Raw genomic sequence first — 12804 nt, 5'->3', positions numbered from 1 at the left:
CTTTTACCGACACTGATACATCACAAAATGTTCCTATCTCTATGCCTATAAAGCTTACCTGTATCTCTTGTTATCCACAGGTACAATATCCATAGCAATATAATATTGCTGGTGTGGATCCAAACCTGTTATTTTCACCCTCATGGCAGGAAACATTCTCCTAGGAATAGAAGGGTAGAAACAAGGGAGAAAATGGTGAATAATGAAGCTGAACAAGCTCTTTGATCTGTCTCTGACACCAGAATCATGCTACTTTTACAAAGATCACTTCTTGGTGTGACACATAATGAACTTAGTATGGATAGCAAAGATTGCTCTGTCAGTGCTTTGAATCATCCTTGGTTTTTGTTGCTGTTGCTTTATTGGTGGTGGTGTTTTTGTTATTTGTTTCTTTGTTTTTCCATTTAAGAAAAGGAATAGCAGGATAAAAACCTGTAAGTAAGGCACTCTCAGTCAAGTTCTTTCTATACTCCTGGTATTTAGCCTTCCAGACAAATTGTCCCTCAAGTCCAGGCTCCACTCTCAGTGCTTCACTATAGATGTAGGCAGCATATATATTCTATTTTGCTGTTTTTTCTTTTCATCTAGCACTATGGTCTCATGACACACCAAATGCTTACTTTGAGAAAATTACATTTCAGTATGGATTTTAATTGTACTGGAATAATATCTAAAGAAAAACCATCATTACAGAAGATTACAGACTCTTGACTTTATGTTCATAGACACTTAAGAAAAAGGTGCCTTAAATGAATTTGCTTATTAGACCTAAATCCCATAATTAACAGAAATACTGGTAGTGTCATTATGGCTTTCCTGACGTCTAACTTTTTTGTAAATGTCATCTTCTATGTGATGTCTAATCCCATTATGTCTCAGTTTTTTTCTTCTGATAGGTAAGTTATGAAGCTTCTACAACAAAAAATTATTTCTCTGCCTTTCTTCTCTTGTCTGAACACAGAAGAGCTGTACTGTGCACTGGTCACTGTTCCGGACCAAGTGTACAACAAACCTTGACCTGAGGTCCCGCAAGAGAGTATTATTCAGTTGTACTACTTTTGCCCAGAAGATACAGTACTTTGTTGAGAGAAACTGAAAATACTGAGTGCCGATGTGTAATTAAATGCTGATCCTCTGACAGGTAGATGACTCTATATGGAATGAGAGTAGGTTAGATGGAAGGAAAATATTAAAGGGGAAATAAATAAATAGTATTAAAATGATGATGGCAGAATTAAAAATAAAAATAAAAAATAAAATAAATAAAATAAATAAAAATAAAAATATCTTTGTTTACTGTTTCCAGAGGCCTCCATAGAAACCACCATCACATTTTGTCTTCTTGTTTTGTGAAGAGTAGTGAAATGTCTGAGAAGATTTACATCTCCACCCAACATTTTTATTTCTTGAAGTATTAACAATAGAGTCTGGAAGAGGGAAAAATGGGAATGTTTGTGGACATCTCCAAACATGCCTTTCAAAAACTGCACTGTGACTGTGAGAAATTATTTCATTCTTTCTTTCCCATCTGCACTACATATATACACTTGGAGAAGAGGGTGGGAAGGAAAAGCTCAATGCTCAGCATTCACCCTGCCCACAGCTTTTCCATTTCAGGCCATTGAGAGGCAAAGTTCTGATGTATTAGTAATTAAAGCTGCCTAGGAAAAAGGCTTTCATTGCAGAGGTGGGGAGAACATCACCTCGCAGCTGCCAGCAAACTGCTAGAGTTATGAGAGACGTAAAAGTATCAGAAAAGTTGCCTGCAGAAACCCTTCAAGGAAAGAGTAGATTTGTGGAGTTGATGGTGTGAGCTTGCTAGCTAAGCAGTTAAGGGGGAGGAAAAGAAATAATGGATAGTCTTCAGTGTCTTGAAGGCATTACCTTGTTTCTATCATAATGGCTCATTAAATCTGCCAAACCAAATGGGTACAGAATGTGGCATTTTATGAATCCACTCTCCTTAATTGGATAGAGGTGGCTTGGGAGTAGCTTAAGAGGTGGGTCATGTTTCAGAGGGTTGATGAGAAATCCAGGATTTAATCTGAGTCTCTTTGAGACTAAATCTGCACACTACATTGGGAAAACTGAATGCTTTGTGTTCCCAGCAACTGTCTCCAACACTTCAATCCTGTGTAAGGTTGCAATATAGCTTATGGGGTTGTTTACTTATGAAATACCTTGTAAAAGATTGCCACAGACCATTCAACAGGCTTAGAGGCTAATCTCTACTGGAGAAAGCATGACTGAACCCACTGCTTTCTCTAAGGCTTAAGTATATTTATAAAGTTTTGTAAAATATTACTGTGATGATTTTCTGTGGGTGTAAAAATAACTTGGGTTTGTTTTTTTTTTACATAAGGATGTGGCCTGAAATTATCACAGCAGGTCTCCAGCAGCACTGCTACATCATCCCTGGAAAGGGGAAGATGGAAAAGGCAGAAATAAACAGTAGTGACTGAGGGACTTGAGTGGAATGTGATATGAATCCCTGTGCTCTTCCTGTGAAGTTTTTGAGCAGGCACTTCACATTAAAGGATAAGAATCTAAGAGGTACCTGGCAGATTACCTCAAAACACAAGTGCAATTCCTTGAAGCTTTTCAAACACTTGAAATACTCCTGCACAGATAGCTTGTTAGGAGTTCACATAGCATGTGAACTGATGTCACATGACAGTTTAAAAGAACTGACAAAATTCACGATAATTTTCATGACTGTTCAGCATAATGATTTATACACTGCTTAAATTAAAGAAAAATTAACTTCAATGGGATTACATTTGCTCAAGGGTGACATCTGCTAAATGGAAACCCTAAAACGAAAATGTGTTCTTCAATTACAGCAAAAGACGGTTTGTATTTAGCACAATCTTATTAACAGTAACAGAGAGAACAGACACTTCCCATCATAACAAATCTGATTAAGTAACTGTAAAATATTCAGACTGATTTAGATGTGCAGATTAGGTGTATGTAGCATTTACAATGTGCAGAACTCTGCAGGGTAACCTGAATATACAGCTATTTTACACCTCATAATACTTTGTCTTTTAAGACTGGTGCCAAATGTGTATTTGTTTAGAAAAACAAACTTGTGAGGAGTTAAAGTGAGGGACAGGAAGGGAAGACGTGAACACTACATCAGAATTCCACAACTAAATCTTTGCTGCTGCCTTTAACTGAAGAGCACCTTGGAACTCTTGCTTCCTTCCACTGGAAACAGAACAATTATTTGGTAGTGTGAACAGCTGCAAGTATGTGTTTCATAGAACTCAGGCTCATAGTACAAGGCAGGCAAAGAAAATCCAGTCAATATACCACTTAACTTATCAGGAGGCAGAGAGGAGCAAGGCCACCTCTTACATTCACTATTCTCTTTTAATTCCATTCTTATTACTGAGCCTAGCATGAGCACCCAGCTTCAAGACATCCCTCAGTACAGATTTGGTAGCTATGATAAGACTCCTGTGATTGTTACCCTCATTTCTGAGAAGAAATCCCAAATTTGCTAAAGATAGAATCAGTATCCTTGGAGGAACACCTTCCAGTTGTGCCTGTGTACTTGGCCACCCTTGTGTAATCACCCCCATGAACTGTTTCCCTCCTAAGACGGGACTTAAGGTAAGTTTATTTTATTTTGTAGAGTTTAAAACTCCCTTTCAAACCAAAAGGAGATAAAAGAGATTGTAGATTAGAATGCACTGCAGCTGACAGAAAGAAATTTGCATCTTTTGCAAAAAGAACAAAGGACTCTTGTTATAAGAATCTTATTAAGTCTGAATAGCAACATTCTGGTAGAAAGAAAGAAGGGAAAATTCTAAGAGGACTGTAGTCAGTTCACAGAAACAGATAAAAAAATAGGCATCTATAAATACAACTTCAAGAAAGAAAAAAAAAGAGAAATTGGATTTAAATGTGAGTGGAAGTGGAGTTTAAAAGTTAGAAAGTGTAGTAGGCCTGATGTAAGCAGGATATAGTTCCAGAAATAATTTTGAAATGAGAATGGAGACTAGAAACTAGCATTAATCAGTAAGAGCAAAAAGTCTTCATGAAAACAAGCAGGATCCAAGGAGTGTCTTACCACTCATAGAAAGTTAAGGAGCTGCTGTACGTATAGGCAACCGACTCTGCAACTACAAGGGTTTTCAAAATAAGAAGGCCTTGTAGGATTCTAATAGGATTTCTAGAGGGAAACTGACAAAAAGGAGAACAGTCTTCCCTGGAGAAGCAAGAAATAGCAAACAAAACTCTGCATCTCTCAAAATTTCAATTAGTAATAGGAAATCCTCAACAGATAATAACAATTCATGTCTCTCTTTGTCAGAAATCATGCTATCTAATCTATGGGATGCACAATGTATCATGGAACACCTGTGAAGAAGTAGAATTCAGTTCTCATCTATCACAGACACACCCACTCTGAAAAAAGGGAATATTTAATCAAAAATATTAAACATTTAAATAGTATATTTCTTCAAATCTGTTAGGACTGTCCCAATAAACAGATGTCCTGGGTACATAAATTGACCAGATCTTCTTTATGCTTTGCAATGATTAACTTTAAAATATAGTCAGCTGAAAAAAATCTCCTCCAATACTGTTAATATAACCACTGGAGATAACATTAAATGGTAAAGACATGTACATTTAGTAGCTATACATGAAGACTGCTCTGAAAGCAATGCCTCCTATTTTATTATGTTGGCGCATGATATCAGAGGAGAAGGCTAGTGATGTGGTAGTATATGTTGGATTTTTGTGCCAATATCTCATTACATTTTGTTGTGTGACAGATGGCAGCTGAGAGGCAGTCTGACAAAATGGTGTCTGACATGGAAATGAAGAAGCAAAAATGAGTCATTGAATTCCTACATGCAGAAAAAAAATGTTACCCACTGACATTCATCAGTGTTTGCTGAATGCTTATGGAGACAGAACAGAGGACGTGAGCACAGTCAGGCGGTGAGTGGTGTGTTTCAGCTGTGGTGATGGTGATGAGAAAGACAAGCTGAGTTCTGAACAGCCACACACAGCTGTCACACCACAAAATGAAGAGCGTCTCAATCAACTCATCCCCACAAATCAGCAAAATGCAGTCAGAGAACTGTGTATGGAGCTGAATATCTGTTTCAGTGCATTGGAAAAGATAGTGACAGTGTTGGAACAGAACAAAGTTTGTAGTAGATGAGTCCTATGAATGCTCACACAGGAACAGAAAGAACTTCATACGCAAATATGTGTCTATTGAACCACTCACTATGAGGCTGTAGGTTGCAGTTTTCTGGATCAAATCATTACAAGATGCAGAATCACAACTATAAGCTAGAGTAAAAATGGCAGTCCATGGAGTGGCGACATGAATTCCCCTCAGAAGAAAAAGTTCAAGATGAAGCCTTCAGTGGGTAAAGTGATGTGCACTGTCTTTTGGGTTAGGAAAGGAGTGATCCTTCTGGATTTCCACCAACTCTGATCGCTTGTGAAAATGCACAGATAATGCTGGGTTATGCTGAAAAGTAGAGTTTTGTAGCTATCAAGTTGTGTTTTTGTGGTCTTTGTTGTAGTTTCCAGGGAAATAAATAGGGGGTATTACATTTGGAGTGACCTACATAGATTGCGTGGGTACAGTCAATGATTAACTTGATGACTGTGAAGACTAAAGAAATAATAAACATCTTTCTTCAAGGATAAATGATATGATTTAAAAATGTAAAGAATACATGGTTTGCTTGGTATGTTAAACTTTGCACTGTGGTGCATCAGTTTTTGTTAGTGGAAAAACTGTCAAGGCTGAAGCTTGCAAATATTCTCTAACTTGCCACTTGAGAATGCCATTAATGGTTTTACAGAAAACCACATATTGAGTCTGAGAAATATTTCTTACAACTTATACAGGCTTAACTGCATCTATTCTCTAAAAAATAAAATAAAATAAATCAAAATACATATTATTTTGGGCTAATTAAATAAGGTTAATATCTCTAATAGCTCTGATTCCTCTGCCAAAACTCCCGAGGCTTCTGTGAGAACAAGTGTTAAACAATTTGTATAATTACATTGGCTCTGATGTTGCAAGTTTTTGAGTGATTTTTGTAAAGACACTGTAATTTCCCTGCCGTTTTTTAAGATTCCAGAGAGGTCAACTACTTCATTCAGAAAAGTTATCTTCACATCAACAAGCTCTGCTCATTTTGCTGTGCTGCTGTTAAGCCTATCCCCTCAATTTATCATAAAAGAATGAACTTCTTCCCCACCCCTCAAGAAAAAAACAAAACAAAACAAACAAAACAAAACAAAACAAAAAACAAAAAGAAAAAGGAAAAAAATGGAAAGGGAAGGGAAGGGAAGGGAAGGGAAGGGAAGGGAAGGGAAGGGAAGGGAAGGGAAGGGAAGGGAAGGGAAGGGAAGGGAAGGGAAGGGAAGGGAAGGGAAGGGAAGGGAAGGGAAGGGAAGGGAAGGGAAGGGAAGGGAAGGGAAGGGAAGGGAAGGGAAGGGAAGGGAAGGGAAGGGAAGGGAAGGGAAGGGAAGGGAAGGGAAGGGAAGGGAAGGGAAGGGAAGGGAAGGGAAGGGAAGGGAAGAAAAAATATTGTGGAAAATTTGCCCTCCACGTTTCTGCAGTAGGGGCGGAACAGCTCGTGACAGCCGCGCGGTTCGCTCCCGTTGAACAACCCTGTCCATGGTGCTGATTTTCTTAGCAGCAATTTTAATCGCAATTAAAATACCGTTAAGTGGAGGAAAGGAAAATTATATTATCACAAGCACGTGTAAAAAAAAATAGAATATTTAATACCTTGCGATATCTAGAGATTTTGCAGCTAACTTCAGGTTGTGTTTGGTGAACAGATTCTCACCATTGTTTTAATAATAGACAGCAATGAGACACTCGAACAGGAAGGCAGAATGACTTTCAGCATTTTGGTTTTGTTTTTTAAATCTGGCTGTTAGTGACTCTTCCTGGACACAGCTGACATGAGATCATTTGCAATAGCAGAGGTAAGCACTAAACCTGCTCTTCATTAATACAAGAAATCTTTGGAATTTATCTACTCAGAATTGCAGGAATACATTATTTCATAGCAACGATGAGTTTAAACTAGGCTATGTGTAAGATTAAATCAGCTGGGTCATGAAGTGCTAACAGAACTAAAAAGTTAAACTTAAAAGTTCTGTTAGTCCCCAGATCCATAACTCGTCTCAAACTTAGTGCAGCCAGCAACAAAAAGACCATTTATTTATTTGCTGTTAGAAAGAGCTATCTTCAACTGCTTCCTACAGTTGCCATCTACCCTTTGGAACCACTGGTTCAAGCAGAAATTTGGAATCACTTTATTGAACTTCATAAAGTTGGTAGGATATGCAGCTCTGAAAATCTGACAATCATTTACATTTGTTCCCTCAGGTATTTATTTATGGGCTTTTCATGAATGAAAATAGTTGTTCGTTTGTTTTGTTCTGTTTATTTATTTTTTTTAACTACACAGAAAGCCAGAGATATCTTACCTGCCTGCTTTTGTGATGATCATCTCTGTCCCAATGTCATGAAATCTTTTCCAGAGGTCAGCACACTGCAGTTCTACTTGGATCTCCTCCATGGATGAAGGTGGAGGAGGCTGAGGACCTGATCCACCAGATGTAAGGTCAGAATGGGAGCCAAAAGAGCAAGATGTTCTTTCTGCCAGCACCTCTGTGTCTGACCCAGTGCTCTGTTCTGAGTCTGCAAAGTAAACATACCAGGTAAGACATTGCAGTTTCACCTGCTGTAAGTTAAAAAGGGAGAGAAAAGGAAAGCCAATAAAGGAAGTGCAAAAGAGTGATGCAACTGGCTTTTTTGGTAAATGGTATGTCGCGATTTATGATCTGATTTTGGTCTTTGAGCTTCCAACATAACATCTGGCACTCCTGTAAAGCTTTACAAACAGATTTTAAAAGATTCTCAACATAAAATATAAATAGTAACAAACATCACTGCAATGCCAGGAATGGAACACAGAATATAGATGAAAAAAAAAGAAAAAGAAAAAAAAAAAAAAAGCGAAATGAAAAATAATAATAATTGAACCCATAATTTCAATCCAAGATTAAATGGGCTCATTGGAAAACTACATTCCATTTAATTGAATATCCTCCCACAAAGCTATTCAAGAATTGGTTATTTTTAAACAACTTTTTTTTTCCTTTCAATATCTTTGTCATCAAAAATAATGAACATTTTATATTTTCCTTTTTGGCAGTACCATTTTGGAAATGTGTTTTATTTGTTTCTATAGCATTTTTTGGAACAATGATGTTTCCTGGCAAAATAACCATGCAGTTTTTGGTGAAGAAGATGCTTCAGGCTTCTGAACAACAAAAAGGGAAGATAGTAAACATATGGAATATGTTACAAAGGAAAGCAGATGAAGAGAACTGCATAAAACACTACATGAGACACTCATCTCACTTTAAGGGGGGAAAGTAAGACTTGATAAAAAAAGAAAAAAAAAAGAAAGAAAGCAAACAAAAAATTGAGGCTGGAGTATCTTAAAATTATAGACTGGCATGTTGAGCCATGTAGCCTCATCTCTGCCAAAAAATCTCATATACCTTAGATAGATATATAGCATGTTCTATATTTCATTCCATATAGCGCGTCCTAGATTTCACACAATGAACTTAAGTGGAACTTTGCAAATAGTAGTATTCCACCGCAACAGGGTGTACACCCACATTACAACAAAATAGTTCACAGTTCATTCTTTAAAGCAATGTGTTTACATTTAGAATCTGAGTTTTAGCAAATTGACACAAGTATTACATAGATGACTGAGTTAGCAATAAATTGATGTGAAGTACTTGTCAAATGTATCAAGAGCTCTGTAGATTTCAAAGACAATACAAAAGCAATACCATAGATCATCTGCATTGATCTCCTAAGTGCACGCATGCCAGTGAGGGAATAGAACAATTATACATATACATATATATATACAATTCTATTATATAGAAACTTAGAGAGACAAAAACTAAAACATATTTTAAATGTGGTGAAATCACCACAGCCGTATATCCTTCCATATCAACAAATGCTAAAGACTCTAGTAACTCTTTAGAGGTCATGCAAGCTAGTTCTCAGTTTTACACTGTCTCTGAGACATTATCTCCTGGATACTTGCACACCAGTGCAGAGTGCCATGGTGAAGATGCTGGGAGTGCAGATGTCACCTGCAGAACCCACACCCCCACAGAAACATTCTGGAAAACTGTTCTGCTGCAATGGAATGGACATGAACAGTTTGGCTGATATTATTTAAGAAACTCACAGCCCAAATGCCATCATGAAGCCTTTGTCTTCTCTGAGAACCTTAAGTGGACTGGATAATAGACTTGCTTGAAGGACACAATAAACTTTGACAGAATTTAGGCAACATGCAATGTAGAAAATCTGTAGGACATTGGAAAGGTTTTGCATGTACCTTTTCCAAATACTTTTGAACATGTGTTCCTTTATTTCTCTCACTGACATCCGAGCTGGGCTGAAGCTACAACAGATCTGCCTCTCCAAATGAATAGCATGAACCGACCAACAGAAAACCACTATATGGAGATCAGTATTCCACCTAACGCTGGTATCATAAACACAGTCTAATTCAAGATAATATGAGATAACCTGCTGGGATTCTGTGACAGCAAGCTAGAGAATCAGTGTGAAATTACAGAGGGATTAAATATATTTGGTGCCTGCATAAGAAGCCCGGTGATGCAGGAGCAAAGCTATTTCCTCTGATTCAAATGATTCCTCTTCAAAGGGATGGAGGTCATAAGCCTGAATATGCATCATTTGCTTTTGTAGTGATGTTTAATCACTTTATCCTTTAAGAATAAGCAAGATTACGGTTCTTACATCTCTTTAAGACCAATCTGTATACCTACTCATGAGATGAACCATTAACCAATAGTCATATCTTCTTGGAGTTCCGAAGAAAGTGAAGGTAAACTGCTGTAGGACAAGTAAACATCTGAGATGGGACGGATGGAAAAACTTTTATTATAGAGCCCTTCTCCTTGAATGAGGTATTAATCTGAGGGTTTATATACAGATAGAGTAGTCTAGGACATATCATCTTTCTGGTTCAGGCACTTAGAAACTGTATGTCTCCTGAAGCAGTATAGTAAATGGCCAACAGATGGCACATGGCTAGATATTGTTCCAGAATCATTTCAGTATTTTCTGGACAGCCTTTCAAAATGGTCATGTAAATGGGGCCTCAGAGAACCCTGGGAATTAACTGGAATTTCATGCCATGAAAAAATTAAATACCATTGGCTTCAGCCCACTCTCACAGATTTTATGCCGATATCACTAAACTGACTTCAGCAGAGCTTTGGGGGATGTTTTTGACTATGGTGGAAGTGGAAGTAGAACCACATCCTTGAACATAAATTGCCATGCTGGCACAAATCAGTAACTGCAAAAGGAATTCACTGATTAGTGATATGCCAACATCTACCCAAGTATGCAGTAGCGCATAGTGGAAAAAATAGTATCTTCGTTCATATTATAATGTTTAGTGCCCCAAAATGTGATCTATAGTACTGTAAGATAAATGCTCAGAACAGTAAGCTCTTCCCTCCAGTTTTGGAAATGGAAGAGAGGGAGTCTAAAAGTGTGACTGCTCTTTGTTCAGTTTCAGTAGGTACTAACACGAATTTTTGGGGTTTTTTCCTCAGCCATTCCTGAGCTAAGTCCTTCTGAATGGTGACAGCCAACTGTAGACACTAAGTTCATTCCAGACCCAGGGAATTCAGGGAAAGTTAAGTGTATCTAATAAACGAAAATCATCTTTAGTGACAACCAGCTCTGTAAAACCGTGTGGATTTTAATAGGAGTTATCTATATATGTTAGGATTCTGCATCAGTGAAGGGGCAGATATTGACATCCACACGTGAGCAATGTAAGACAGATGCAGAACAAACCAGTCTCAATACTTCATGGCTGCTGGCAGCTAGCACAGCTCAAGCCCCTCTGCTGCTCTTGTATAAAACAGGACAGGAAGAATATCTGAGTTTTCTTCTGACATTCACTCTGGTAGGTTTGTTTACTCCAAGCATCAGTTTTAGTGTGATGCAACTTCAATAAGCTTAAAGATGTTATTTCTACATTACATTGGTGTAAGCAGAAGGGATTATTTAGGGAATAGCTCCTGAAGCTTAACAAAACAAAACAAAAACAAAAACAAAAACAAAAACAAAAACAAAAAAAAAAACCCAAAAAAAACATGCCTGTTATGCCTGTGAATGCCTTTAAGAAGAGATTTCTAAGGGTGTTTCTAATAGCTTCTTCTAGCTTCAAAGGGACAAGACAAGATTCCTTACCTTTACAAGATTCCTTAACAACATGCCTTGTAGAAGAGCCCACATTTTGAATCAGAGGTCCAGCTACAAGGAAATGTAGAAACTGTGTCCTGTATTTTTTTCAGAGTTAGATCTTCTCTGACTACTGTCACAGGAATGCTCGTTCTTCAATGCCATGTAAGGTTGCACTCTGCCACTTTTGGCTTATGTTAGGCAAATAGCAATTGAAAGAGTTGTTTTTCTCTCGCTAGAATATGTTTTTGACAGTGAAGCTTGGCCTAATCTACCAAAAAGAGGTTCTTGCAGGAACTGTATTCCAAAGATCTTGAAACCTTCTAGCAGTACACTATTAAGAAGTTTAGAGAGAAGATCCATGAATGTCAGAAACATCCAAAATGACTTTCTAAGTCCTGAAATATAGCCATCTTACTGCCAATGCGTGAAAAGATGTTCCCTTTCTATTCCCCTGTTGCATGGCTTCCTATTATCTTTTGTTACTGTGCTAACCACACGTCCAGCTGGTACACTTCCACAGTGCCAGAGGAAAGGAAATGTCTTGCCCCTTTCAGCAAACTTGAGTCTATCAAGAAAACTACAAGATCACACAGAGAAGTGACACTCAGAATTTCTAGGGATACAGTGGCCATTACTGATATTATAAAAGAACACTGAGCAAGTTCAGGTTTTTCTTTCTTAATCCTTTTCCCATTCCTGCTATCCCCAGTTCACTCTGGGAAATCTCAGCTCATAATTTCTTTTGATCTAGAAATTCCCAGGCTTCTTGTTGGCAGATAAGATTTAAAAGACACCATTCCCACAAGCATAGTGACTCTGAGGTCACCATCCTCATGGAATTCCCCGGGATGATGGTTAATAACTCCAGTCAGTTTCCTGCACCAATGCTATGTGTCCTGGGATCAGAATGCTCTTTTACATAAAAACAAGATGTGAGTGACTGCCTTATTTCTATAGCTGAGCACTCTAATTTTCCCTACATTTTTGCCAGTCTGGTACAAGAGACTGGTATGCAAGACACTGAAAGACATTAACTTTCTAAGCAACTTCATTCATGCATCTTCAGCAGAATTTTCTCTGCAGCTGGTACACAGCAGGGGTGCTGTGCTCCATATTTAACAACTCAAACAGAAAGAGTTCTGTTTAGCCTTTGACCATATCAAGAAGCTTGTGCATTCAACAAATGTTTTACTTCAAGGTATCAAAGACTGTAAAACACAGAAGTGAGAATAAGTACAAAAAACCTGCATACATAAAACACTACCTACCCAGAAATCTTAGTCTTTTCCTTTTCTCTCTCTGTTTTTTTGTTTTCTTTTTCCAACCTTATGTGTAGATATCTGATGTAGATCCTGTCAGATTCCATTAGCATAAAGATTTCTCTTGGGTGGAATGTGGCAGCTGTTACAAGCTGTTGGGGCTTTTGACTTGTTTTTTTTTTTAATTTTTTTTTCCCCAAA

At 37.7% G+C, this 12804-nt stretch overlaps 1 protein-coding gene across 1 annotated transcript in view; it reads right to left on the bottom strand.

Moving 5' to 3' along the window:
* Window positions 1-12804, bottom strand: part of TBX15 (T-box transcription factor 15) — an 85796-nt gene that overhangs the window by 27520 nt on the left and 45472 nt on the right. Inside the window, exons 2-3 of the mRNA XM_015874154.3 lie at window positions 7498-7711; window positions 59-160 (exon numbers count right to left, since the gene is read on the bottom strand). Of these exons, the coding sequence (XP_015729640.1) occupies window positions 59-160; window positions 7498-7711 (316 nt within the window). The remainder of the gene's footprint in view (window positions 1-58; window positions 161-7497; window positions 7712-12804) is intronic.

This window comes from Coturnix japonica, chromosome 1 (assembly GCF_054131305.1).
Source record: "Coturnix japonica strain WE chromosome 1, WE-NBRP24, whole genome shotgun sequence".
NCBI classification, from domain to species: domain Eukaryota; kingdom Metazoa; phylum Chordata; class Aves; order Galliformes; family Phasianidae; genus Coturnix; species Coturnix japonica.
This window is presented reverse-complemented; position numbering and strand designations above follow the sequence as displayed.